A 27,550-nucleotide genomic window follows, 5' to 3' on the forward strand; every position below is an offset into this window, starting at 1 on the left:
CTTGCCTGGTTGCAGAAGGCAGTGGCCACCATGAAGCAGCTCATCTCCCACCTTCTGGGTAAGTTTGAAAGGAATTGGGTTATTTTCTTCCAATGGGGAGATTGCAAAAAATAATAATCTTAGCTTAAGCTCCCTGGGGCAGGAAATCTCTCTTTGTTCTCTGTTTGTACAGCGCCTAGCACAAGGGTCCATGACCGGCTGCTGCCATAATAATTGTGTTGGGCCCTTCGCTGATGGGCATTCAGGCCAGATCTTTGAGTCTTGAAATTAACACTCATTTGATCAATGACCTGGAAGAAAACATAAAATCATCACTGATAAAGTTAATAAACCACCGATTCCAAGGCCAGACAGGACTAGTGTGAGCATCTAGTCTGACGTCCTGTCTACATAGACCAGAGAACTACCCCCAAAATAATTCCTAGGGCCGATCTGTTAGAAACACATCCATCCTTGATTTTAAAATCGTCAGGGATGGGAAATCAACCGTCACCCTTGGTAAATTGTTCTAATGGTAAATTACCCTTACTGCCAAAAATGTACGCCTTCTTTCCAGGCTGAATTTGTCTAGTTTCAACTTCCGGCCATTGGATTGTGTTACACCTTTCTCTGCTAGATTAAAAAGCCCAATATTTGTGTAGATGTTTAAAACCGTAATCAAGTCACCCCTTAACCTTCTCTTCGTTAAGCTAAATAGATCGAGCTCTTTGAATATTTCACCTACATATGTGCCCCAATCCTCTAATTCTCCTGGCTTTTTTTGACCCCTCTCCCATTTATCACCACCCTTCTCGAACTGTGGGCACCGGGACTGGAGACAGAATTCCAGCAGCGGTTCACCAATGCCAGGTACCCATGTAAAATAATCGCTCTGTTCCTACTCGAGATTCCCCTGTTCATGCAGCCCTGGATTGCATTAGCTCTTTCGGCCACAGTGACACACTGGGAGCTCATGTGCAGCGGTTTGTAGACCCACAGAGTGGGGGAGCAGTAAATAATGAAGAGGACAGATTACTGATACAGAGCGAGCTGGATCCTTAGGTGAGCTAGATGCAAACACTCTGTGCCTTAGTATGGCTAAATGTTAGGTCTAGGATGTATTTACAGGTGGGGGACTCTCTCTTGGGAAGCAGTGACTCTGAAGAAGACTTGAAGTCATTGTGGATAATGAGCTGAACATGAGCTCCCAGGGGAATCCTATAAGTCAACCGGGGCTGACATGATCCTTCGATATATAAACAGGGGGATATGGAGTAGGAGCAGAGAGGTTATTTTACCTCTGTATTTGGTCCTGGTGCAACAGCAGCTGGAATCCTGTGTCCAGTCCTGGTGCCCACAGTTCAAGGAGGATGTCGATAAAAGGAAACGGTTCAGAGAAGAACTATGAGAAAGGTTAGAGGACTGGAAAACGTCCCGTACAGTGAGAGACCACAGTAGCTTATCAAAGAGCAGGTTAAGGGGTGACCTGATCACAGTCTAGAAACACCTTCCTGGGGAACAGCAAGTTGATAATAGAGGGCTCTTCAATCTAGCTGACAAAGGCTTAAGACCCAATGGCTGGAAGTTGAAGCTAAACAACTTCAGACTGGACAAATGTCCAGTTTTTTTTAACAGTCAGGGTCTTTAACCATTGGAACAACTTGCCAAGGGTTGTGGTGGATTCTCCATCGCTGGATGTTTTTCTAAACTGGGTTCTAGCTCGGCCACAGCTGTTGGAGTTGAAGCAGGAATTAATTCAGGGAAGCTCTCTGGCCCGTGTTATGCAGGAGGTAAGTAGATCATCAGTGATCTCTTCTGGCCTCTAAATCTATGGATATGCTGGTGGCTAGGACTGGTATAGATTTATTATTAGTCATTACTGGCTAATAAGCAAGTCCACGTGCTACCTATCATACTGAGTCTTTTGTTATTTATTGTTCCATGTTGACTATGAATTCTTCGTTATGGCTTGTGAATCAATACGTTACTGATGTTCTTACAGCCGCACCTGGCAGATTAGAGCCCCATTGTACTAGGTGCTGTAAAGCTAAATAGCAAAAGACAATTCCCACCCCAAATGGATTATGCTCCTTTTGGTCCAGATTCTGTAAGGAGCCCCCTATGGAGTCCGATTGACTTTAACGGGCATAGGGTTCTCCTCATATGTTGAGCTTCGCAGGATCGGGGCCTTAGCTAGAGAGAAGGAGGATAAAGAGAAGCGGTGGAGTGGGAGGACATAATAAGAGGGGCACAAACAGGCTGAGCTGTGTGCACGCTTTGAAAGTCTTGTCCCTAGGGGTACGCACAGGTTTTCCCGGGGGTACATCAACTCATCTAGATATTTGCCTAGTTTTACAACTGGTGAGATAAAAAGCATTAGCAAAGTCAGTACAAACTAAAATTTCCTACGGACAATGACTTGTTTATACTGCTCTATGTAGTATTCCCTAATGTAAGTACAGTCTTTATATTCCAATTGATTTATTTCATAATGATAGCATTACAATGAGAAAGTCAGCAAGTTTTCAGTAACAGGTATGACACTTTTGTATTTTTATGTCTGATTTTGTAAGCAAGTAGTTTTTAAGCGAGGTGAACTTGGGGGTATGCAAGACAAATCAGACGCCTGAAAGAGTTGCAGTGGTCTGGCAAGTTTGAGAACCGCTGTCCTCACTCATGATGCAACTCAGAGAAGCCATATAACAAATGGAGGATTTAGTCAGTAAAACTTCCTTAGGACATGGGACCATCTGAGTCATTGAGTCCAGGCACCTGCTGTTGTACACAGTCCCATCATAGAACAGAATTATATGAATGGGGCGAATTCCATCTTCAGACTAGTTGGGTTATTTCCCACCACTAGTCCTATTGGAAAACTCCAGATCCTCCTTCCTCTAACGCCCAGCCATCTCGGATCCACAAGGGAAAGTGCCCTGTGGAATGGGCTGCAAAGTGCTGGATCCCAAACATAAAGCGGTGGGAACTGGGAAAAGCCCACTGCCAAGGGTTGTGAGCTCCTCTGCTTCTACTGTGCCTGGCATGACCTGTTGTTCTATTGTAAACTGCTGAATCCGTTGGGGGTAAAATAAGCTGAAAATATTTTTGATCCCAAAAGGTTTGGTCCCTTTGTTTTTAAATCATCACCATGTGCCTCGGCATTTCTTAGTTCCAGCTGAGTGTGGGAGAGGAAGCATCAAGTAGCCATTCTCCGGGGCTGCTGCAGTGCAGGGAACAGAAGTAAACTTCTGAGATTTGTGTTCCCAGCTCCAGAGGGGTTCTTGCTGAGTAGTTCGGCTTCTGATGGTGGCAGCCAAAGCATGTTTCTGAGGCTCAGCTGTCAATGAAGGTATCAGAGGGTCAATTGATTCACAGCAATACTACGGCAGCAGGTTACAAGGAAATGGCTTTGAAACCATGTTCTGAGATGATCCGATAAATGTGCAGTGGGGACACTGGGTAATAGGAGAAGTGAGTCACTCTCTTACAGTGTAGGCGTGGGAACGAGACAAACCTGAGTGTCCTCACTCAGTGTTTACACAGACAAAACTCCCTTTGGGTTTAACGACTGAGGCCAGCTCATCAGTCGCTCTAGCTCTGCTAAAGTCAATAGAGCCATACTGGTTTTTTTTTTTTCAATTTAAATTTTCTTGGTTGTGGGAAACTATGGAGGGGTCAGGCCACGGGGGAAGTCAGACAATATTCGTTTAATGACAGTAGACCTTGTAATTGTTAAAACAGAAATTGTCAGTATCAAGTCACAATATATAAAGTAAAGATCCTGAAATCAAACCATAATAAGTTCTCAAGCAGCATTTTTCTTATTTTTCCTATCAGTCAATTTCAATAGTTATTGATGGAAATATTTTTTCATGGGTTTCGGTGTGTATGGCGAAATTGACGTTTACCAACATCTACCAATAAAAATTGAATCCTTCCAACCCTACTGTTTTACAGGTCCCCATCCTCCCCACGAGGAGGGTTTGGCCCACTGAAAATCCCCCAAAATTGTTTTTATTATCTACAGACTATATTCCAGACATACTTGGGCAACTCCACCGGTATCAGGGCCTTTCTGTGCTAGGCGCTGTATGGACACAATGCTCACCTTACAGTTTAAATAGAAAAGATGGACCCAGGGGAAACTGAGAGGGGTAAGGACTTGTCCAAGGTCAAGTGGCAGGTCAGTGACTGAGCCAGGATTAACACCCTGATCTCCCAGCCTACTGCTCTATCCACTAGGCCACACAGCCTAGTGGATAGAGCAGGGTAACAGCACTAAAACCCAGTGCAGTAAGAGCATTCTTGGCTGTTTCTCCTCTTTCAGGCTTTTGCTGCCTCGTCTGCTTCAAGGGGACTCAATGTTTCACCAGCGATGGTAAGTTGATGCCAAGAAACAGGGACAAAATGCTCCAGATCCGAACCCGGGTGTATCCTTCCAGCCTTGGCTCCCCAGAAATGTCGTCTTATACTCCTCAGTAGACCCTTGGACAGTATAAGCTCATAGATAGTCTGACTGTCCAACAAAGGGTAATGTTTATGCCCCAGCCTTTGTTATCTCAAGTAGAGGTTTCCCAAACACTTCAATGAAATAAAATGGTTTAAATAAAACAATAAAATATGTTTATTAATGAGAGAGAGAGAGAGATAGATTTTAAATGGTAAGGCTCAAAAGTCAGAATTGGTTACAAATGAAATAAAAAGATAAAATCTCAAGCTAATTTCTAAACTTGACCAAACTAAATAAGATTTGAAGCCAACATCCTTCTCACCACACCAGATGCTGCAGTCAGTTCTCAGTAGAGAGGCTGGATTTCTTTCCATTCTGGGACCACTCCCCTTAGTTCAGTGTTTTTCAAGGATTCATTGATGTTATAAGCAGAGAGAGATAAGGTAGACAGGAGAGGTGGGTACATGCATTTTTGTCCCCCTCTTTACACCCCAATCCTTGGGTGCTGGAAATACCCTTGCTGGGTCCTGTGGGTAGCCAGTATGTGAGCACCAAACTGTCTTTCAGCTGATTTGTACATTTCCTGGTTAGAACTTCCCAGTTGGTGAATCTCCGATTAACCAGGGGATGACTCTTTAGTATGTTGCTGGCATGCCAGTGTGTTCTTGTCTCTGAGGAACTGGCTTATGAGTACTACCCAGTAGTTAAAACATATTTTAGTAATAATCATACAGGAAAATCTCATAATTTCACATGCAGTGTTTGTTTCATACATTTCAAGAAGATAATAATATTCATCAGATTATGAGTTTCCAAATGATACCTCACAGGACATACTTTGTAGAAAATTGATCATAGCCATATAAAGTGGTGACTATGGGCTACAGGGTGTCACAGCTACCCTTCCCACGTCCTCCTGTTTCCCTGGCTTCAGGGGAGAGGGATGGAGGCCTTTTCTTGGTCCTTTGCCTGATGTCTCGAGAAGAGTGGCCAGCTGCCTAGGTCCTCCCACCTCGCCCACCTGCTCTGTTAGGTCCACTCTTTCTCCCTTCTTGCATTGTTAACAAGGTTAATGAATGAATGTGAACCACGTAGAAGTCAAACAAAAGGTGCAAAGGGTTATCCGCTGCTCTCTTTAAACCACATAGTTCTTTCTTGCTTTCACAGTCGACAGATGTCAGGATTCATTTACTTGTCCTGCGTTTGCAAAGTGTGAAAACGTTCCTGGGGGCTACCACTGCACCTGCAAACGCGGGTTTGCATCTACTTCTGGGGAGCAACACTTCACTGATCCAACAGTGAAGTGCATCCGTGAGTATTAGCTCTGGAGCCCAGCTAAGTGAGTGGGAACTCTGTAATGGGGCGAGAGTAATGGGTGTTGCTGTAATGCCATTGGGACCAGCTCTTGCACTTGCCAGAAAAGTTATGGATCAGTGTACTCCACTGACTGGCGAGCATGCTGCAGTGATTAAGGGTACATCTACACTTACATTGAGCTAGCATGGTAACAATAGAGGGTAACCAAGCAGGTGGAAATGGTAGGATGGAACTGGGACTGGAAACCAGTGTGTGGAAGTAGGGTGGGGAAACGGATCTGTCCAGGCAACAGGATGCAGGGAGAAGTTGGGAGTGGGCAGATAAAGAGACTGAGTCAAGGAGCTGGTCTGGGGGAACAACAGTGAGATTGGACTAAGTATCTGGGGAGGGACACTGGGACTGGGACTCAGTGGGACTGGGGAATGTTGCGGGGCTGGCAGTGGGCACAGCTGGAAACTAAGAGCGGAGGAGAGACACAAATGGAATGAGAAGCCGAGATGCAGGGGAACTGGGACTGGCTGGGAAAGGAGACCAGGACTGGGATGAGACACCTGAGGCGTTCTGATTGGGACGGGGACAAGAGCCAGGGATGGGAAGAAACTGCACTGGGACAGGGACAAGTTGTGTGTGTGTGTGTGTGGGCGGGGGGGAATAAGGCTGAAGGAGCCAAGTTTGGTTATGAGCACGCAGACGAGTCTGTGCCCACTAGTGGACACTCCCCTCCAGAGCCTGGAATGGGAGCCAAGATTCCAGCTCTTCTGAGTCCCCACCCAGCACCTGGCCAGGCTTGGTTCCGTCAGTTCTGCATGACTCCCTAGGCGTGGACGAGTGTCTCAGCAGGAAATCTTGCCCTTGCCAGGCCACTCACACCATGACCTTTGGAGTTACTTTATGCTTGCAACGATGGCCATGCATTGAGCTCTGGAGTCAAGATCTTTACTGACAGCAACGTAACCAGAACCCTTCAAAATTATTTCTTGCTGCTGCTGGTGGTGGACATGGATTTTAAGACAAAATGGCGACCCTAGCAGGGGATTAGTCTGTTTCTGGACTAAAACTCACTGTTACCTGTCCACAGGATCAGAACCTCCCTACCCCCAACTCTCATCCTTCATTCCTACTGTGAAATTCCGCAGGGTGCAACCTGAACTGCTGTGTCCCCTTAACCCCCGACCTGGAGTTCATTTTACGCTGCTTTACTGTCAGACCAGCGACTCCTGGCCTGCTCATGCATAGATACCAGCCTGCAAAATCACTCCCAGATATTTACATGAATGTTGTCCCAGCCATCCATGGATAGATAGACCGTGACATCCACATATCCCCATTCCCATCCTTGGCTCCCCAAAAATGTGGGTCTTATACTGCTCAGTAGACCCCTGGACATTTTAAGATCATAGATAGTCCAACATTTCAACAAAGGATAATGTTTATGCCCCAGCCTTTGTTATCTCAAGTAGAGGTTTCCCAAACACACTGGTTTAGATAAAATAATGAAACACATTTATTAGTGAGAGAGTGAGAGATTTTTAGTGGTAAACAACAAAAGTTAGAATTGGATACAAAAGAAACAAAAAACTAAAACCTGAAGTTAATTCCTAAACATTACTGAGCTACATAAGATTTGTAGCCAGCATCCCTCTCACCACACCAGATGCTGCAGGCAGTTCTCAGTTCACGGGCAGGATTCTCTTTCATTCTGGGACTAATCCTCTTAGTTCAATGTTTTTCAAGTATTCATTGATGTTATAAGCAGAGAGAGATAAGGTAGACAGGAGAGGTGGTTACAGGCACTTTTGTCCCGCTTTTTACACCCCAATTCTTGTGTGCTGGAAATACCTTTGCTGGGTCCTGTGGGGAGGCAGTATGTGAGCACCAAACTGTCTTTCAGCTGATTTGTAAATTTCCTGTTGAGAACTCCCCAGTTGGTCAATCTCCGATTAACCAGGGGATGAATCTTAAGCATGTTGCTGGCATGCCAGTGTGTTCTCGTCTCTGAGGAACTGGCTTATGAGTACTACACAGTAGTTAAAAATATTTTAGTAATAATCATACAGGAAAATCTCATAATTTCACATGCAGTGTTTGTTACACACATTTCAACAGGATAATAATATTCATCAGATTATGAGTTTCCAAATGATACCTCACAGGGCATACTTTGTACAAAATAGATCATAGCCATATAAAAGTGATGAATACGGGGTACAGGGTGTCACAGTTACCCTTCCCACATCCTCCTGTTTCTCTGGCTTCAGGGGAGAGGGATGGAGGCCTTTTCTTGATCCTTTGCCTGATGTCTCAAGAAGAGTGGCCAGATGCCTTGGTCCTCCCACCTCAGCCACCTGCTCTTTTAGGCCCACACTTTCTCCCTTCCTGCATGATTAACAAGGTTAATGAATTAATCTGAACTATACTGAAGAAGTCAAACAAAAGATAAAAAGGGTTATCCATTGCTCTCTTTCAATGACATGGTTCCTTCTTCCTTTCACAGTTGACAGGTGTCGGAATTTGTCTACTTGTCCTCCTTTTGCAACCTGTGAAAATGTTCCTGGAGGCTACCAATGCACCTGCAATCACGGGTTTGCATCTAGTTCTGGGGAGGAACAGTTCACTGATCCAACAGTGAAGTGCGTTGGTGAGTATCAGCTCCGGAGCCCAGCTAAGTGAGCGGGAACTCTGTACTGGGGCGAGAGCAATGGGTGTTGCTGTAATGCCATTGGGACCAGCTCTTGCACTTGCCAGAAAAGTTATGGATCAGTGTACTCTATTGACTGGTGAGCATGCTGCAGTGATTAAGGGTATGTCTACACTTCCATCGAGCTAGCATGCTAACAATAGAGGGTAGCCAAGCAGGTGGCAGTGGTGGGATGGAACCGGGCATGGAAACCAGTGTGTGGAAGTAGGGTGGAGAGACAGATCTGTCCAGGCAACAGTGTGCTGGAGGAAGCTGGGACGGGCCAGATAAAGAGACTGGGTCAAGGGGCTGATCTGGGGGAACAACAGTGAGATTGGACTAAGTATCTGGGGAGGGACACTGGGACTGGGACTCAGTGGGACTGGGAAATGTTGTGGGGCTGGCACTGGGCATAGCTAGAATCTAGGAACGGAGGAGAGAGACGAATGGAATGAGGAGCCGGGATGCAGGGGGACTGGGACTGGCTGGGAAAGGAGACGGGGACTGGGATGAGACACCTGAGGCGTTTCGATTGGGATGGGGACAAGAGCCGGGGATGGGAAGAGACAGCACCGGGACAGGGACAAGTGGTGTGTGTGTGTGTGTGTGTGTGGGGGGATAAGGCTGAAGGAGTCAAGCTTGGTTATGAGCACGCAGACGAGTCTGTGCCCACTAGTGGACACTCCCCTCCAGAGCCTGGAATGGGAGCCAAGATTCCAGCTCTTCTGAGTCCCCACCCAGCACCTGGCCAGGCTTGGTTCCGTCAGTTCTGCATGACTCCCTAGGCGTGGAGGAGTGTCCCAGCAGGAAATCTTGCCCTTGCCAGGCCACTCACACCATGACCTTTGGAGTTACTTTATGCTTGCAACGATGGCCATGCATTGAGCTCAGGAGTCAAGATCTTTACTGACAGCAACGTAACTAGAACCCTTCAAAATTATTTCTTGCCGCTGCTGGTGGTGGACATGGATTTTAAGGCAAAATGGCGACCCTAGCGGGGGATTAGTCTGTTTCTGGACTAAAACTCACTGTAGCCTGTCCATAGGATCAGAACCTCCCTACCCCCAACTCTCATCCTTCAGTCCTACTGTGAAATTCCCCAGGGTGCAACCTGAACGGCTGTGTCCCCTTAACTCCCCAACCTGGGATTCCTTTTATGCTGCTTTACTGTCAGACCAGCCACTCCTGGCCTGCTCATGCACAGATACTAGCCTGAAAAATCACTTCCAGATGTTTACATGAATGCTGTCCCAGCCATCCATGGATAGACACACCGCGACACCCACATATCCCCGCTCGCAGCCTTGGCTCCCCAGAAATGTGCGTCTTATACTGCTCAGTAGACCCCTGGACATTATAAGATCATGGATAGTACGGCATTCCAACGAAGGGTCATGTTTATGCACCAGCCTTTGTTATCTCAAGTAGAGGTTTCCCAAACACACTGGTTTAGATAAAACAATAAAATATGTTTATTAAAGAGAGAGAGAGAGAGTGAGAGAGAGAAAGAGAGAGAGAGAGATTTAGTGGTAAGGCACAAAAGTCAGAATTGGTTACAAAAGATATAAAAAGATAAAACCTCAAGCTAATTCCCTAACATTATCAAGCTAAATAAGATTTGAAGCCAACATCCTTCTCACCACACCAGATGCTGCAGTCATCTGGGCTCATCCGCAAGGTATTTCCTATGCTGGGTCCTAAGTGTCATCCGAGCAATCTCCCTCATCTCCTCATCTGCACAATGTTGATCACAGTATTTTTTTTAACTGTCACGTCTATTTGGATTCAAAGCTCTCTGGGGGCAGGGACTGTCTCTCTGGGTATCTCTCCACTGTCTGTGGGACCCGGGCTTGTGGACTCAGTGTTTAAACCAGTGCCTGTGTTTCCACACTGCATTGTTAACTGGGGTTTACAATTGCTGGACCCAGGTCTCTCAGCCGCGCTAATGCATCCATACTGCACCACACGGACCTTCTGACTTCAGTCTGCGGTTTCAGGTGCATCCGTGTGCAAAACAACTGGGCTTGGATCTGAGTTGAAGCAAGTCTCATGCTCTGACCCACCCCTCTAGTACCTGCTTGCTAGGACCTGGGTCCTTGTTGCCCCGAGACCGATTGATTTGGGTGTGATCAGATGGGGGGCCTGGGCTAAAACCTGAGTCAGAACCTGGGCTTAGTGTGCAATGTAGACATCCCCTGTGCATCCCTGTCTGTGAAGCGCCCAGCAAAATGGGGCCTGATCTTGGTTTGAGCCGGTAAGTGCCACTGTGCTGAATAATTGATTCCATATTCTTCTGTTTAGATGTTGATGAATGTTCTCAGGTCCCGTCAGTCTGTGGCCCTCACAGCATCTGCATCAACACCCCAGGGAGTTTCATCTGCCAATGTTCTCCAGGTTATTCTTCCCCCAGTGGGACCTCTTGGAAACCTAGCAACTCCAACATCTTGAACTGCACAGGTACCAGTCACTACAAGCTGCCTTGAGAAACCCAGGGAATATAATCAGGCCGTAATGGCCCCAAAGGCTAACAGCAGTCTGTGAGCCATCTAGTGGCGCTCGCTGTGGTCCATGGTTCAGAATCTGCCCACAAACCATAGAATCATAGGACTGGAAAGGACCTTGAAAAGTCATTGAGTCCAGTCCAGTCCCCTGCCTTCACAGCAGGACAAAGTACTGTCCCTGACAGATTTCTGCCCCAGATCCCTAAATGGCCCCCTGAAGGACTGAACTCACAACCCTGGGTTTAGCAGGCCACTGCTCAAACCACTGAGCTATCCCTCCCCCTTTGTGAGCCTGTCCACAGGATCAGAACCTCCCTACCCCCAACTCCCATCCTTCATTCCTACTGTGAAATTCCCCAGGGTGCAACCTGAACTGCGGTGTCCCCTTTACTCTCTAGCCTCGGGTTCCTTTTATGCTACTTTACTGTCAGACCAGCCACCCCTGGCCTGCTCATGCACAGATACCAGCCTGCAAAATCACTCCCAGATGTTTCCATGAATGCTGTCCCAGCCATCCATGGATAGATACAGGGAAACAGCCATATATCCCCATTCCCAGCCTTGGCTCGCCAGAAATATGTGTCTTATACTGCTCAGTAGACCCCTGGACATTAGAAGCTCATAGATAGTCCAACATTCCAATAAAGGGTAATGTTTATGCACCAGCCTTTGTTATCTCAAGTAGAGGTTTCCCAAACACACTGGTTTAGATAACACAATAAAACATGTTTATTAACGAGAGAGAGAGAGATTTTAAGTGGTAAGGCACAAAAGTCAGAATTGGTTACAAAAGAAATAAAAAGTTCCCAAGCTGGATTTCCTTTCATTCTGGGACCACTCCGCTTTGTTCAGTGTTTTTCAGGTATTCATTGATGTTGTAAGCAGAGAGAGATAAGGTAGAGAGGAGAGGTGGTTACAGTCATTTTGTCCCCCTTCTTACACCCCAATCCTTGTGTGGTGGAAATACCCTTGCTGGGATATGTGGATAGGCAGTATGTGAGCGCCAAACTGTCTTTCAGCTGATTTGTAAATTTCCTGTTGAGAACTCCCCAGTTGGTGAATCTCCCATTAATCAGGGGATGACTCTTTAGCATGCTGCTGTCATGCCAGTGTGTCCTTGTCTCTGAGAAACTTGCTTATGAGGACTACCCAGGAATTACAATATATTTCAGTAATAATCCTACAGCAAAATCTCATAATTTCACATGCAGTGTTTGTTACACACATTTCAACAGGATAATAATATTAATCAGATTATGAGTTTCCAAATGATACCTCACAGGGAATACTTTGTACAAAATAGATCATAGCCGTATAAAAGTGGTGAACATGGGGTACAGGTGTAGCCCAGTGGGGCAGCTTACCTGTGTTATATTCATTGCTTTGTTATTCTGCTTTATTATATTTAGTAGTAATGCAAGGAACCTACAGGCTTTTATCCTGTAAGATTTGGCTTTAGTAAATAGTGTGAGGCTTGAGGCCTATAACCTTTGGCAGAGATAAATTTAAGTAACTCATAAGTTATAGGGAACTGAAAGTAGCATGCAAGAGGGGGAATTTTGTCCAGAATACCGAAATCAGCCACCCACAAAACATAGCTGACACCAGCATCCGGAAGGTTCTGGACAAAACGTCCAACCGCAAAGGCGCCATGGCAACAAATTGACATGTATGTTAATAGGGTAACATCACACATATACTAACCTATAGAAAACAAACACCTTAAGGGGAGGAAATACAAATAAGAACCTCTATTAAATATGCGTCGGACATGGTAACGTCAGCGTAACCTATTATAAAAGTAACATCCCAGGGGCAGCAATTGCAGAGATGCAGACCTCGGGAGGGGCCAGAATGATGGCCACTGGGGAAGATGAAGACGGTAACGGTGATGACAAAGATAATGGTTAACACTCCAGGGTGTGAGTATGACCGTCCAAATGTACTTTCTGTATTATCTGTATCTGCCTTGTTGAGTTTCAGTGTGTGTATAACTTTGCTAAATTATTAATTAATCATTTATTTGAATATTTATATATAAAAAGGTCCTATAGTGTGAGTGTTGCACCTGTGCACATTGGGATTCCCAAATTATATAATAATTTTTACAATAATCTAACTGGGCCTGATCGGGGAACAAAAACCTGTTAACCCTCAAGTTACAATTGTATATACTCACGTTTGGATCAGGCTACAGATGGCACCCCAGACGGGACCCGGAGGGGCGCATAGGGGTAGCCTCCCTACCCGAGATAGGTAACTCACCTTTGAAAAATCTAAATTAGAAACTAAATTAAAATCCAGGCAACCTCTCAGTCAGAGGTTGGTGCCTGTCAGAAACACTCACTGTAACTGAGCAGGGGACTTCCTCTTTTCCCCCTCAGCTGTTGTTCCTCTTTTCTGATTCTTTGCCTTTAGTCTATTATGTCCGCTTTCTTAGGAAGGAAGGGAGAGTAGGAACACAAACAAACAGCAAAGAAAGGTGCACTGGACCCGAGTTTTTGACCATCAGGCATGCCAGGGGCAGGATGCAAGTGGGGTGATGCGGGACATCAGCCTGGTTGCACTCCTTATTGGGTATTATTGACCAGTCACTGGGGTTAGACTCTTGCAAGAGTCTTCTATACACGTGTTAAGAGAGGCTTCTGGGGTAATCAATAATTGTTAAAATAGCAGTAGCACAGTGCACGGTGACCCACACTTTGAGGTGGCGAGGTCAGTCACCTCAACTCTCCTGTTCTGTGCCTAGATCTGTCTCTGACCAGCTTCCCCCTTCCCGACTAGGTAATGACCTCTCAATGAGTTAATCGTACATTGGCCATCGAGGGAAGAGAGAGGGAGCAGAACCCCCCTCCCCTCTGTTTTTCTTGGGACTTGTTTAAGTAATTGTTGAACCGGTTAAGGGGTAAATTATTGAAGGAGGTATGTTCCTATATATATATATGTGGCTTTGTCTTCACTACCCGCCGATCCGGCGGGTAGCAATCGGTCTATCGGGGATCGACTTACCGCGTCTAGTGAAGACGCGGTAAAATCGATCCCTGATGGCTCTGCCGTCGACTCCGGAAATCCACCTCGGCAAGAGGCGGCAGCGGAGTTGGCGGCAGCGCGGCAGCGGTCGACTTTCCCGCGTCCTCACCGCCAGGTAAGCCGACCTAAAATAGGCAACTTCAGCTACGGTATTCACGTAGCTGAAGTTGTGTATCTTAGGTCGGACCCCCGCTGTAGTGTTGACCTAGCCAGTGTGTGTAGTGTTAGGGTTTTTGTGTAGATGTAGAGTAAAATTAGTTAGGCTAATTTACTTGAGCTCATTTAAGTAGGAGTTGAAGAAAGTAAAGTAATCAGCTGAGAATTCTGTGGTCGACCAAAGACATAACATACAAACATAGAAGATCATGGAAGAACTTCCGTACGAATGCAACATCACCATAGCCAGGCTATTTTCAATCCCCCTGACTGGTAGCGTATAATCATACATCTAATATGTCATATGTCTAATACATTATATGATCACACGTCTAAAGTAATGTACCAACTAACACTTGTTGGTGAGTAATAACTCAAATGAAATAAATAAACAAATACAAAGCAACAGGACTGTCTGAGCACAGCTGTAAGTATAAGTCCAACTTCCACCTAAGCAGGGTGTTAAAATCCCAGAAGACTAAAATCCCAGAAGATGAAATTAAATAATAATGTAAAAATGGTTGATTAAGAGGTATTAAAGGAACCAGGGAAAACCCTTATCAGAAGGTACCAAAAGATTTGTTCCCCCACAGGTCATAAAGACCTTGTAACCATGCCTTTATCCCATATCATGTAATCCACCAAGCCAACAGTTTTTGTGCCTTTAACTTGTAATGTCAAAGAAATCCTCAGCAGCAAAAATCATTGAGGCTTTGACCAGCAGCTAACATGTCGCTAAAAAGGGAAGTGCTTTTGTACTCTGTGCTTGGGAGAAAAAAGGGAAGTAGGCAAAGCAAACTGCTTTTAACTCAAGTTTAGCAAAATAATTAAAATGAGAAACCCCTAAACATCTAACCGTATATGGGAAGTCTGTTACCAGATTTGCCCATTACTTTGGGGTACACTCTTTTATTAGGGTTACTCTTCTGGGGGGGTGGGTTCTGTAATTCTATCAATGTGCTGCTTGTGTCACTTGTATTTTCATCTGGAGCTCTACTTCTCCCTTCTGCAAATCCCCTCCCAATGGAGCTACCCTGCAGGACCTCGGTTCCCCAGGGCTGGGTTCCGCCAGCCCCAGAACCAGATGAACACACACACACACACACTAACATTGTGGACCAGGTCAATCAGCACTTTCAAGCTGACCCCTTATATGCCCCTGGACTCAGGAGTCTGGGTCAAGCAGCACTTCCAAGCTGCCACCGTCGTATGTCTCAGGTTCAGCACGTCCCTATCCCCACGTTCACGTTACAATTGTTCTGGTCGTAACCCACTGGATGAGCAACCCCCCCCGGATTTTTGGCCGCTACAGGGATCTTTAGCTTCGGTAAGAGGAGTGTTGCTGCAGAGTAAATGGAGAAACTAAAATCACAAAAGAGTAAAATTCAGAGAGAGAGAGGGAGGGAAGCAACCAGCTTAACCATAAAAGTTATTTATTGACTAATAGTGATAATTACACAAGGAGAGCCTAAACAAACGTAACAGTTACATTATTAAAGGTTACAAAAGTCATATATAGAAAACTAGACCTGATCAAACAAGTCGGGGTTAGAAAGTCATACCCGAGGTAGAAAATAAAAGAGAGAGAGAGAGAGCTGGGATCTCACCACTTCCATGAACCTTGAACTGGTCGGGGTTCCCAGGTGATGGTGGTCGCTCAGGGTCCTGAGTGCTGGAGACAGGCAGAGCCCCCAGCACAATCAGTCAGGAGAAGATGAAATCCCAGTGGGACTGATGCAGAGTTTGGATCCAGGCATCAGAACACACTTGAGCATGGGTAGGGGTTTCTTGCAGGGAAACAACCGTGGTTCAAGGGAGACACTAGATTTGTTTATGGGTAAACTGATGACTCAAGGGTTTTCTCTAGGTTAGACAATAGGGGCTGATCGCTCCTAGCTATGGGCGGTGTTCCTTACAGGGAGCTCACAATGCAATTAGGCTGCTTCAGTATTTGGATATCAATCAAAGATTTATTACTAGAATTGGTCTGATCACTACTGAGCTGGGTGTGTGCAGGCGTAGCTTCATTAACATCTGGAGCAGAGATCCCCCATGATGCAGTACTTCCCTGCTTTTCTGGTCCCAGAGTTCAGTGCAGTTCTTGCCTTGGAATCTCTGTTCTCCGTTCTCTATGCTGATGGAGATGCCTCCCTGGCCCATCTTTAATGCAGATGAGGCCAGGGGAGTTGCCTTAACCCTGTCACCCTTGTCAGGAGGGGTCTAGGTGTGTATCCCACCACCCTTCACTGCTCTCTGCAAGTCTTTTCTCGGATCGGTTTTGGTTCAAGCAGAGGCTGGAGGGAGTGTCTTTCATGAGTCAGACAGGCTGGATATTGTGCCCTGGTTCCCCAAGAACACGGAGCTGACTGGTATCAAGTCCTCTGGCGACAGTGCTAAAGGAGGAGTTGAGTAGGCCAGATACTTTCATCTTAGGAAATAAGCAGTTGGATGTTGCAGAGTGGGAGAGTGAATGAGATTCCTTTTAGATAAAAAAGGTTATGTCTAATATGTCTAATGTGCATGTACAAGGTAAAGAAAACCTTTACTACTCCTAACCTGTAAGTGGTGGGAGCAAGCAAGGTAATGCCTTTAGGACAAGTTCAAGCATTCAGTACTTGTTACTTGCATGTTTGTATTCGACATACTTTCTTAATTTAACTAATCAGTTGTGCATTATTATTCCATAAATAGGTATTAAGTTAGTTGCAACTCCAGATTTAGCGAATACAGGAAAGGAAGCCGGTAACATATAATCTTTCTCCTTTATGCAGGAATCATTATTTTAAGGAAGTGTTGAAGCTTCTTCAACATGTAGCAAACTTTGCTACCCACAAGATAAATCGTGCTTATCATTATAGGTCCTAATTCATCAATGTAAAATGTGGAATTAATCTAATTACAGGTTTGCCTTCATATTTCCTGAAAAATATTAGCACCTGCTTTAATTCTTTTTTTCCCACCCATTTCTGTTTTAATCTAGGATCTAAAGGTTCAAGAAAAGCAGGCTCCTGACCTAATCATCACACTTATATAGGCAAACCAAGGCTATATACCTAAACCAAATTAATAATTGTTCCTCCTCTGCAGCAGTCTTGATGTCCCAATAGTTTGTTCAGAGAGGCAGACTCACAAGCTCCAGTGTTTGTACAATGTGAAGGAAGCAAAACAAAAATAGACGTTGTTGTAAACCTCCAAATGATAAACTCTTAATGCTGGAGTAACTGTGGTCTGGAGTCAATGGTAGCAGCTCAATATAAGGACACTCTTTGTTGCTCTGGTGCAAGGACACTCTTTGGTACATTGGTGCCTTCCTTGAAGCCATATGATCTCATCCCCAGTATATCGAACTTGGGGAAAATTAATACTCAAAACGTAAACAGTATTAAGTTTATTGCTTGAACTAATAACATCAATGCATATATATGTATTAAAACACAATATGTATGAAAACTGATATGGTAAAAGGGTATACCAAATAGAGGTGTAACCCTCAGCTAACATATGTAACCATGTCACCTGTAGTAACCTGGAAAAAGACCCATCCTCTCATCAATAACTCCAGGGTGGGAGGTGGCTACACTTATATCAAAGGCATAATGAAACCCATATGTCATATATCAATTTCTGCATACAGTATACACATATAGCACAATTATGGGTTGAAAAAGCCCCACATTTAATCTCTCTCTCTCTATATATATAGTTGCAAAATAGTGGCATTAAAGTTGTTTTTTAAATATAAAACAGGAAGAAGTTCCTAACTGTCAGGGTGGTTAAACACTGGAATAAACTGCCTAGGGAGGTTGTGGAATCTCCATCTCTGGAGATATTTAAGAGTAGGTTAGATAAATGTCTATCAGGGATGGTCTAGACAGTATTTGGTCCTGCCATGCGGGCAGGGGACTGGACTCGATGACCTCTCGAGGTCCCTTCCAGTCCTAGAATCTATGAATCTATGAATAAGAGCCACTTGCTCTAATCCTTATTGAGGAATGCCCCTGCTCTCTACTGAGGGCAGCTCAGATATGGGATCTGTGACACTACACCCTAATTAAGACTCTTATTTAACTAAGATTACATTATGGTACCTCCTTAACTGGGTCCAATCCAGATGGGGATGTATTTGGCAGCTCCACTCAGTAGGTCACTTTGAAGATAATGTCTACAACTATCACAGCGATGTACCTCCTCTGGTAGTATACCTCCCAACATGGGAAATCCCACTGATGGCCTGGTGCTCTAACAAGGGGATCAGTACATCAGCGTAAAAGTAATGTTTGAGGTGAACACACCACGGTGTGGCCAGAAGGAAGGTACCAACGGGATCTGTCATCATCTTCATCATTGGTAACCTATCTGGTTAACCAAGTATATATAGGGTGACATGTATCGGGAGTATGGTAATGACCAAATAACAAAATATTTTTATGGTCAACTGGAGTGAAAGGTCACATTACATTTTGGTACACCCCACAGGCACTTATACCCACATCTTGATTGGGCAGGTGGTGCTTCCATCAGTCATCTAGTGTATGTAAGGCACAGGCTTTAAACATACAGTCAGGCCCTAATTTATGTGATAGGGTTCATTAGCAATTCACCCTATCAAGGGGGGGCCTGTAGCCCAGTGGGCAGCTTACCTCTTTATATTCATTGCTTTGTTATTCTGCTTTATTATATTTAGTAATAATGCAAGGAACCTACAGGCTTTTATCCTGTAAGATTTGGCTTTAGTAAATAGTGTGAGGCTTGAGGCCTATAACCTTTGGCAGAGATAAATTTAAGTAACCCATCAGTTATAGGGAACTGAAAGTAGCATGCAAGAGGGGGAATTTTGTCCAGCATACCGAAATCAGCCACCCACAAAACATAGCTGACACCAGCATCCGGAAGGTTCTGGACAAAACGTCCGACCGCAAAGGCGCCATGGCAACAAATTGACATGTATGTTAATAGGGTAACATCACACATATACTAACCTATAGAAAACAAACACCTTAAGGGGAGGAAATACAAATAAGAACCTCTATTAAATACAGGTCTGTCTCATCTTACGCTGGGGTTACGTTCCGCGGTCAGCGCGTAAAGCGAAAACCGCATATAGTCAAAATTACATTGAGTTCAATGGCGGGCGGAATCGCCCGCACTACAGGTACAGTATTAAAATTGTTATTTTTCTCTTTTTTTTTGTTTTGTTTTGTTTTTTTTTGTTTTTGCCGACCGCGTAAAGCTGAAATCGCGCATGTTAAATGCACGTAAGATGCGACAGACCTGTATGCATTGGACATGGTAACGTCAGTGTAACCTAGTATAAAAGTAACATCCCAGGGGCAGCAAGTATAGAGATGTAGACCATGGGAGGGGCCAGAATGATGGCCACTGGGGAAGATGAGGACAGTAATGGTGATGAGAAAGATAATGGTTAACACTCCAGGGTGTGAGTGTGACCGTCCAAATGTACTTTCTGTATTATCTGTATCTGCCTTGTTGAGTTTCAGTGTGTGTATAACTTTGCTAAATTATTAATAAATCATTTATTTGTATATATATATATAAAAGTTCCCATAGTGTGAGTGTTGCACCTGTGCGCATCAGGGTTCCCAAATTATATAATAATTTTACAATAATCTAACTGGGCCTGATCTGGGGACAAAAACTTCTTAATCCTCAAGTTACAATTGTATATACTCAACTTTGGGTCAGGCTACACAGGGTGTCACACCTACCCTTCCCATGTCCTCCTGTTTCTCCTGGATTCAGGGGAGAGGGATGGAGGCCTTTTCTTGATCCTTTGTCTGATGTCTCGAGAGGAGTGGCCAGCTGCCTTGGTCCTCCCACCTCAGCCACCTGCTCTGTTAGGTTCATGCTTTTTCCCACGCTGCATGATTAAGAAGGTTAATGAATGAATGTGAACCACACTGAAGAAGTCAAACAAAAGGCTCAAAGGGTTATCTGTTGCTCTCTTTCAATGACATGGTTCCTTCTTCCTTTCACAGTTGACAGGTGTCAGAATTCGTCTACTTGTCCTGCTTTTGCAATCTGTGAAAATGTCCCTGGGGGCTACAACTGCACCTGCAAACGCGGGTTTACATCTAGTTCTGGGGAGGAACACTTCACTGATCCAACAGTGAAGTGTGTCGGTGAGTATCAGCTCCGGAGCCCAGCTAAGTGAGCGGGAACTCTGTAATGGGGCGAGAGCTATGGGTGTTGCTGTAATGCTATTGGGACCAGCTCTTGCACTTGCCAGAAAAGTTATGGATCAGTGCACTCCACTGACTGGTGAGCATGCTGCAGTGATTAAGGGTATGTCTACACTTCCGTTGAGCTAGCATGCTAACAATAGAGGGTAACCAAGCAGGTGCGAGTGGTAGGACCTCTTGGAAACCTGGCGACTCCCACATCTTGAACTGCACAGGTACCAGTCACTACTAGCCGCCTTGAGAAACATTTGGAATATAATCAGGCCGTAATGTCCCCAAAGGTTAACAGTGGTCTGTAAGCCCTCTAGTGGCGCTTGCTGTGGTCCATGGTTCAGAAGCTGCCCACAAACCAGTGTGTGTGTAGCTAGGACATTGCACCTCCCTACCGCCAACTCCCATCCTTCATTCCTACTGTGAAATTCCCCAGGGTGCAACCTGAACTGCTGTGTCCCCTTAACTCTCTAGCCTCAGGTTCCTTTGACGCTACTTTACTGTCAGACCAGCCACTCCTAGCCTGCTCATGCACAGATACCAGCCTGCAAAATCACTCCCAGATGTTTCCATGAATGCTGTCCTAGTCATCCATGGATAGATACAGGGAAACAGCCATATATCCCCATTCCCAGCCTTGGCTCCCCAGAAATGTGCATCTTATACTACTCAGTAGACCCCTGGACAGTATAAGCTCATTGATAGTCTGACATTCCAACAAAGGGTAATGTTTATGCACCAGCCTTTGTTATCTCAAGTAGAGGTTTCCCAAGAACATTGGTTTAGATAAAACAACAAAACATGTTTATTAATGAGAGAGAGAGAGAGAGATTTTAAGTGGTGTGACAGACCCAGACCAGTGGGGTACAGGAGTCTGGTAGAGAGCAAATATACTGGTCACTGGATGAGTAGTTTTCTGTTCCCTGAGTGACCAGAGCAGGGGCTGCACTAGAGTAATCAGGAACCTGCTAGAACCAGTTAAGGCAGGCAGGCTAATTAGGACACCTGGAGCCAATTAAGAAGAAGCTGCTAGAATCAATTAAGGCAGGCTAATCAGGGCACCTGGGTTTTAAAAGGAGCTCACTTCAGTTTGTGGTGTGAGTGTGAGGAGCTGGGAGCAAGAGGCGCAAGGAGCTGAGAGTGAGAGGGTGTGCTGCTGGAGGACTGAGGAGCACAAGCGTTATCAGACACCAGGAGGAAGGTCCTGTGGTGAGAATAAGGAAGGTGTTTGGAGGAGGCCATGGGGAAGTAGCCCAGGGAGTTGTAGCTGTCATGCAGCTGTTACAGGAGGCACTATAGACAGCTGCAGTCCACAGGGCCCTGGGCTGGAACCCGGAGGAGAGGGCGGGCCTGGGTTCCCCCCAAACCTCCCAATTGACCTGGACTGTGGATTCTTCCAGAGGGGAAGGTCTCTGTGCTGTTCCCCAACCCACATGGTGAATCTCTGAGGCAAGAAAATCTGCCAATAAGCGCAGGACCCACCAAGATAGAGGAGGAACTTTGTCACAGTGGTAAGGCACAAAAGTGATAATTGGTTACAAAAGAAATAAAAAGATAAAACCTCAAGCTAATTCCTAAACGTTACCAAACTAAATAAGATTTGAATCCAACATCCTTCTCACCACACCAGATGCTGCAGTTCAGAGACTGGATTTCCTTTCATTCTGGGACCACTCCCCTTAGTTCAGTGTTTCTCAAGGATTCATTGATGTTATAAACAGGGAGAGAAAATGTAGACAGGAGAGCTGGGTACAGGTATTTTTGTCCCCCTTCTTACACCCCAATCCTTGTTGGGTCATGTGGATAGGCAGTATGTGAGCGCCAAACTGTCTTTCAGCTGGTTTGTACATTTCCTGTTGAGAACTCCCCAGTTGGTGAATCTCCAGTTAACCAGGAGATGACTCTTTTAGCATGCTGCTGGCATGCCAGTGTGTCCCTGTCTCTGAGGAACTGGTTTATGAGTACTACACAGTAGTTACAAAATATATTAGTAATAATCATACAGCAAAATCTCATAACTTCACATGCAGAGTTTGTTACACACATTTCAACAGGATAATGATATTCAGCAGATTGAGTTTCCAAATGATATCTCACAGGGAATACTTTGTGGAAATTGGTCATAGCCATATAAGAGTTGTGAATATAGGCTACAGGGTGTCACAGCTACCCTTCCAACCTTCTCCTGTTTCCCTGGCTTCAGGGGAGAGGGATGGAGGCCTTTTCTTGATCCTTTGCCTGATGTCTCGAGAAGAGTGGCCAGATGCCTTGGTCCTCCCACCTCAGCCACCTGCTCTACCAGGTCCACACTTTCTCCCTCACTGCATTGTTAACAAGGTTAATGAATGAATGTGAACCACATAGAAGAAGTCAAACAGAAGGTGAAAAGGGTTATCCATTGCTCTCTTTAAACCACATTGTTCCTTCTTCCTTTCACAGTTGACAGGTGTCAGAATTCGTCTACTTGTCCTAGTTTTGCAAAATGTGAAAACGTTCCTGGGGGCTACCACTGCACCTGCAATCACGGGTTTGCATCTACTTCTGGGGAGCAACACTTCACTGATCCAACAGTGAAGTGCATTGGTAAGTATTGGCTCTGGAGCCCAGCTAAGTGAATGGGAGCTCTGTAATGGGGCGAGTGTAATGTAGGTTGCTCTAATGCCTTTGGGACCAGCTCTTGCACTTGCCAGAAAAGTTATGAATCAGTGTACTCTACTGTACTGATGCACAGATTTCAGCCTGCAAAATAACTGCAAAATCACTCCCAGATGTTTCCATGAATGCTGTCCTAGTCATCCATGGATAGATACAGGAAAACAGCCATATATCTCCATTCGCAGCCTTGGCTCCCCAGAAATGTGCATCTTATATTGCTCAGTAGACCCCTAGATAGTATAAGCTCATTGATAGTCTGACATTCCAACAAAGGGTAATGTTCATGCACCAGCCCTTGTTATCTCAAGTAAAGGTTTCCCAAGCACATTGGTTTAGATAAAACATGTTTATTAATGAGACAGAGAGAGAGAGATAGATTTTAAGTGTTAAGGCACAAAAGTGAGAATTGGTTACAAAAGAAATAAAAAGATAAAACCTCAAGCTAATTTCTAAACGTTACCAAACTAAATAAGATTTGAATCCAACATCCTTCTCACCACACCAGATTCTGCAGTTCAGAGGCTGGATTTCCTTTCATTCTGGGACCACTCCCCTTGTAAATATTCTCACACTTCTTATCAAACTGTCTGTACTGGGCTATCTTGATTATCACTTCAAAAGTTTTTTTTTTCTCTTACTTAATTGGCCTCTCAGAGTTGGTAAGACAACTCCCACCTGTTCATGCTCTCTGTATGTGTGTGTATATATATCTCCTCCATATATGTTCCATTCTATATGCATCCAAAGAAGTGGGTTGTAGCCCACGAAAGCTTATGCTCTAATAAATGTGTTAGTCTCTAAGGTGCCACAAGTACTCCTGTTCCTTAGTTCAGTGTTTCTCAAGGATTCATTGATGTTATAAACAGGGAGAGATAATGTAGACAGGAGAGGTGGGTACAGGTATTTTTGTCCCCCTCCTTACACCTGAATTCTTTTCTGATTAAAATACCCTTGCTGGGTCATGTGGGTAGGCAGTATGTGAGTGCCAGACTGTCTTTCAGCTGATTTGTAAAGTTCCTGTTTAGAACTCCCCAGTTGGAGAATCTCCGATTAACTAGTGTATGACTCTTTAGCATGTTGCTGGCATTCCAGTGTGTCTGTCTCTAAGGAGCTGGCTTATGAGTAGCACCCAAGAATTACAACATCTTTTAGTTATAATCATACAGCAAAAGGTCATAATTTCACATGTAGTGTTTGTTACACACATTTCAACAGGATAATAATATTCATCAGATTATGAGTTTCCAAATGATACCTCACAGGGCATACTTTGTACAAAATAGATCATAAGCATATAAAAGTGGTGAACATGGGGTAGAGGGTGTCACACCTTCTCTTCAAACATTCTCCTGTTTTTCCTGGCATCAGGGGAGAGGGATGGAGGCCTTTTCTTTATCCTTTACCTGATGTCTTCAGAAGAGTCAGCCAGCTGTCTTGGTCCTCCCACCCCAGCCACCTGCTCTGCTAGGTCCACTCTTTCTCCTTTGCTGCATTATTCACAAGGTTAATGAATGAATGTGAACCACACTGAAGAAGTCAAGCAAAAGGTGCAAAGGGTTATCCATTGCTCTCTTTCAATGACATGGTTTCTTCTTCCTTTCACAGTTGACTGGTGTCAGAATTCGTCTACTTGTCCTACTTTTGCAAAATGTGAAAACGTCCCTGGGGGCTACCACTGCACCTGCAAACGCGGGTTTGCATCTAGTTCTGGGGAGCAACACTTCACTGATCCAACAGTGAAGTGCGTCAGTGAGTATGAGCTCCGGAGCCCAGCTAAGTGAGTGAGAACTCTGTAATGGGGCGAGAGTAATGTAGGTTGCTCTAATGCCATTGGGACCAGCTCTTGCACTTGCCAGAGAAGTTATGTATCATTTGTGACGCTTTGTACCTCTGGGGAACACCCTACAGCCCCACGTTCATCTTTATAAAATGATTGTGTGGTATCCAATGCAAAGTTTGTCATGTTGGGTGTCTTTGGAAGGCTCATAATGTACTGAGCATGGTTGTTATAGTGATGTTATAGTAATCGTTATAGTGATGTTATAGTAAGGTTATAGGTTATAATTTCATGCATATAGTTATGAGCCTGAAAATGTATCCTTGGCTTAAAGCAAATCGATGTAAAAACTCTCCAGGAACAGAGGGGCAATTCACACCTCATCAGGGCATGGATGGGACAAACTCCGCCCAGCCTCACAGGAACAAGGGACACTGGCTTAGGCAGCAAGAAAAGAATCTGTTAGTCCCTCAAGGGAGTCACCCCCCCCTTCATTTGGTCAGTTTGGGACTGAGATGACGTAATGCTCACCTGACTCTGAAGGGGGAGGGGAACAAAGCCAAGAGGAAAGAAAGGACATGATAAAAGGGAGAGACGTTTTGCTAGGCTCTCTCTCTTCCACCTACATCTACAGACACCACCACCACCACCCAGTGACTGAAACACTGATCAAAGGAGCAAGCCTGACTGAAAAGGAACCAGCCAGCCTGCAGTGAGAAGCATCTCCGTTTTAAGGACATTGAAAGTGTTAAGATCAGCTTAGAATGCGTTTTGCTTTTATTTCATTTGACCAAATCCGGCTTGTTGTGCTTTGACTTATAATCACTTAAAATCTATCTTTATAACTAATAAATCTGTTTGTTTGTTCTACCTGAAGCAGTGCAGTTGGTTTGAAGCGTGTCAGACTCCCCTTGGGATAACAAGCCTGGTACATATCAATTTCTTTGTTAAATTGATGAACTCATACAAGCTGGCAGCATTCAGCGGGCATAACTGGACACTGCAAGAGGGAGGTTCCTAGGGTTGTGTCTGGGACTGGAGATATTGGCTAGTGTCACTCGTTTGCAAGTAGCTGGGAGCAGCTGACATGCCAGAGGCTGTGAGTGAACAGCCCAGGAGTGGGGGTTCTCACAGCAGAGCAGGGTAAGGCTGGCTCCCAGAGTCAAGGATTGGAGTGGCCTAGCAGATCACCGATCCAGACAACACCAGAGGGGAACGGCACATCAATGTACTCTACTGACTGGTGAGCATGTTGCAGTGACTAAGGGTACGTCTACACTTCCATCGAGCTAGCATGCTAACAATAGAGGGTAACCAAGCAGGTGCGAGTGGTGGGATGGAACTGGGCCTGGAAACCAGTGTGTGGAAGTAGTGTGGGGAGACAGATCTGTCCAGGCAACAGGGTGTAGGGGGAAAATGGGACTGGGTCAAGGAGCTAGGCTAGGGGAACAACAATGAGATTGGACTAAGTATCTGGGGCGGGGCACTGAAACTGGGACTCAGTGAGAGTGGGGAATGTTGGGGGGCTGGCAGTGGGCACAGCTGGAAACTAAGAACGGAGGAGAGAGACAAATGGAATGAGGAGCCAAGATGCCAGGGAACTGGTCCTGGCTGGGAAAGGAGACTAGGACTGGGATGAGACACCTGAGATGTTCAGATTGGGATGGGGACAAGAGCCAGGGATGGGAAGAGACAGCACTGGGACAGGGACAAGTGGTGTGTGTGTGTGTGGGGGGGGGATAAGGCTGAGGGAGCCAAGTTTGGGTATGAGCAGGCAGACGAGTCTGTGCCCACTAGTGGACACTCCCCTCCAGAGCCTGGAATGGGAGCCAAGATTCCAGCTCTTCTGAGTCCCCACCCAGCGCCTGGCCAGGCTTGGTTCCGTCAGTTCTGCATGACTCCCTAGGCGTGGAGGAGTGTCCCAGCAGGAAATCTTGCCCTTGCCAGGCCACTCACACCATGACCTTTGGAGTTACTTTTATGCTTGCAACGATGGCCATGCACTGAGCTCTGGAGTCAAGATCTTTACTGACAGCAATGTAACCAGAACCCTTCAAAATTATTTCTTGCTGCTGCTGGTGGTGGACATGGATTTTAAGACAAAATGGCGACCCTAGCAGGGGATTAGTCTGTTTCTGGACTAAAACTCACTGTAGCCTGTCCACAGGATCAGAATTTCCCTACCCCCAACTCCCACCCTTCAATCTTACTGTGAAATTCCCCAGGGTTCATCCTGAACTGGTGTGTCCCCTTAACCCCCCAACCTGGGGTTCCTTTTATGCTGTTTTACTGTCAGACCAGCCACTCCTGGCCTGCTCGTGCACAGATACCAGCCTGCAAAATCACTCCCAGATGTTTACATGAATACTGTCTTAGCCATCCATGAATAAATACATGGTGACACCCATATATCCCCACTCCCAGCCTTGGCTCCCCAGAAATGTGTGACTTATACTGCTCAGTAGACCCTGGACAGTATAAGCTCATAGATAATCCGACATTCCAACAAACGGTAATGTTTATGCACTAGCCTTTGTTATCTGAAGTAGAGGTTTCCGAAACATACTGGTTTCGATAAAACAATAAAACATGTTTATTAATGAGAGAGAGAGAGATTTTAAGTGGTAAGGCACAAAAGTAAGAATTGGTCACAAAAGAAATGAAAAGATCAACCCTCAAGCTAATTCCTAAACGTTGCCAAGCCAAATGAGATTTGAAGCCAACATCCTTCTCACCACATCAGATGCTGCAGCAGTTCTCAGTTCACAGGCTGGATTTCCTTCCATTCTGGGACCACTCCTCTTAGTTTAGTGTTTTTCA

General features: G+C 45.2%; 1 protein-coding gene across 1 annotated transcript; it reads left to right on the forward strand.

Moving 5' to 3' along the window:
• LOC135891613 (adhesion G protein-coupled receptor E1-like) lies at positions 1-25,593 on the forward strand. Its single transcript, XM_065419223.1, has 8 exons — positions 1-58; positions 4,304-4,354; positions 5,594-5,737; positions 8,238-8,381; positions 10,722-10,877; positions 20,104-20,247; positions 22,738-22,881; positions 24,559-25,593. Exons 1-8 carry the CDS (start codon positions 31-33, stop codon positions 24,732-24,734), a joined length of 987 nt encoding a protein of 328 aa, XP_065275295.1. The 5' UTR covers positions 1-30; the 3' UTR covers positions 24,735-25,593.
• Positions 25,594-27,550: the final 1,957 nt, after the last annotated feature.

This window comes from Emys orbicularis, chromosome 19, assembly GCF_028017835.1.
Source record: "Emys orbicularis isolate rEmyOrb1 chromosome 19, rEmyOrb1.hap1, whole genome shotgun sequence".
In the NCBI taxonomy this organism is placed as follows: Eukaryota; Metazoa; Chordata; order Testudines; family Emydidae; genus Emys; species Emys orbicularis.

Bases quoted from the DNA above. Each gene is read 5' to 3' on its own strand.
- LOC135891613 (XM_065419223.1), top strand. From the start codon at position 31: ATGAAGCAGCTCATCTCCCACCTTCTGG. The intron at 8,382-10,721 runs GTGAGTATCAGC...TCTTCTGTTTAG, and splicing joins TCCAACAGTGAAGTGCGTTG to ATGTTGATGAATGTTCTCAG. The intron at 20,248-22,737 runs GTGAGTATCAGC...TTCCTTTCACAG, and splicing joins TCCAACAGTGAAGTGTGTCG to TTGACAGGTGTCAGAATTCG.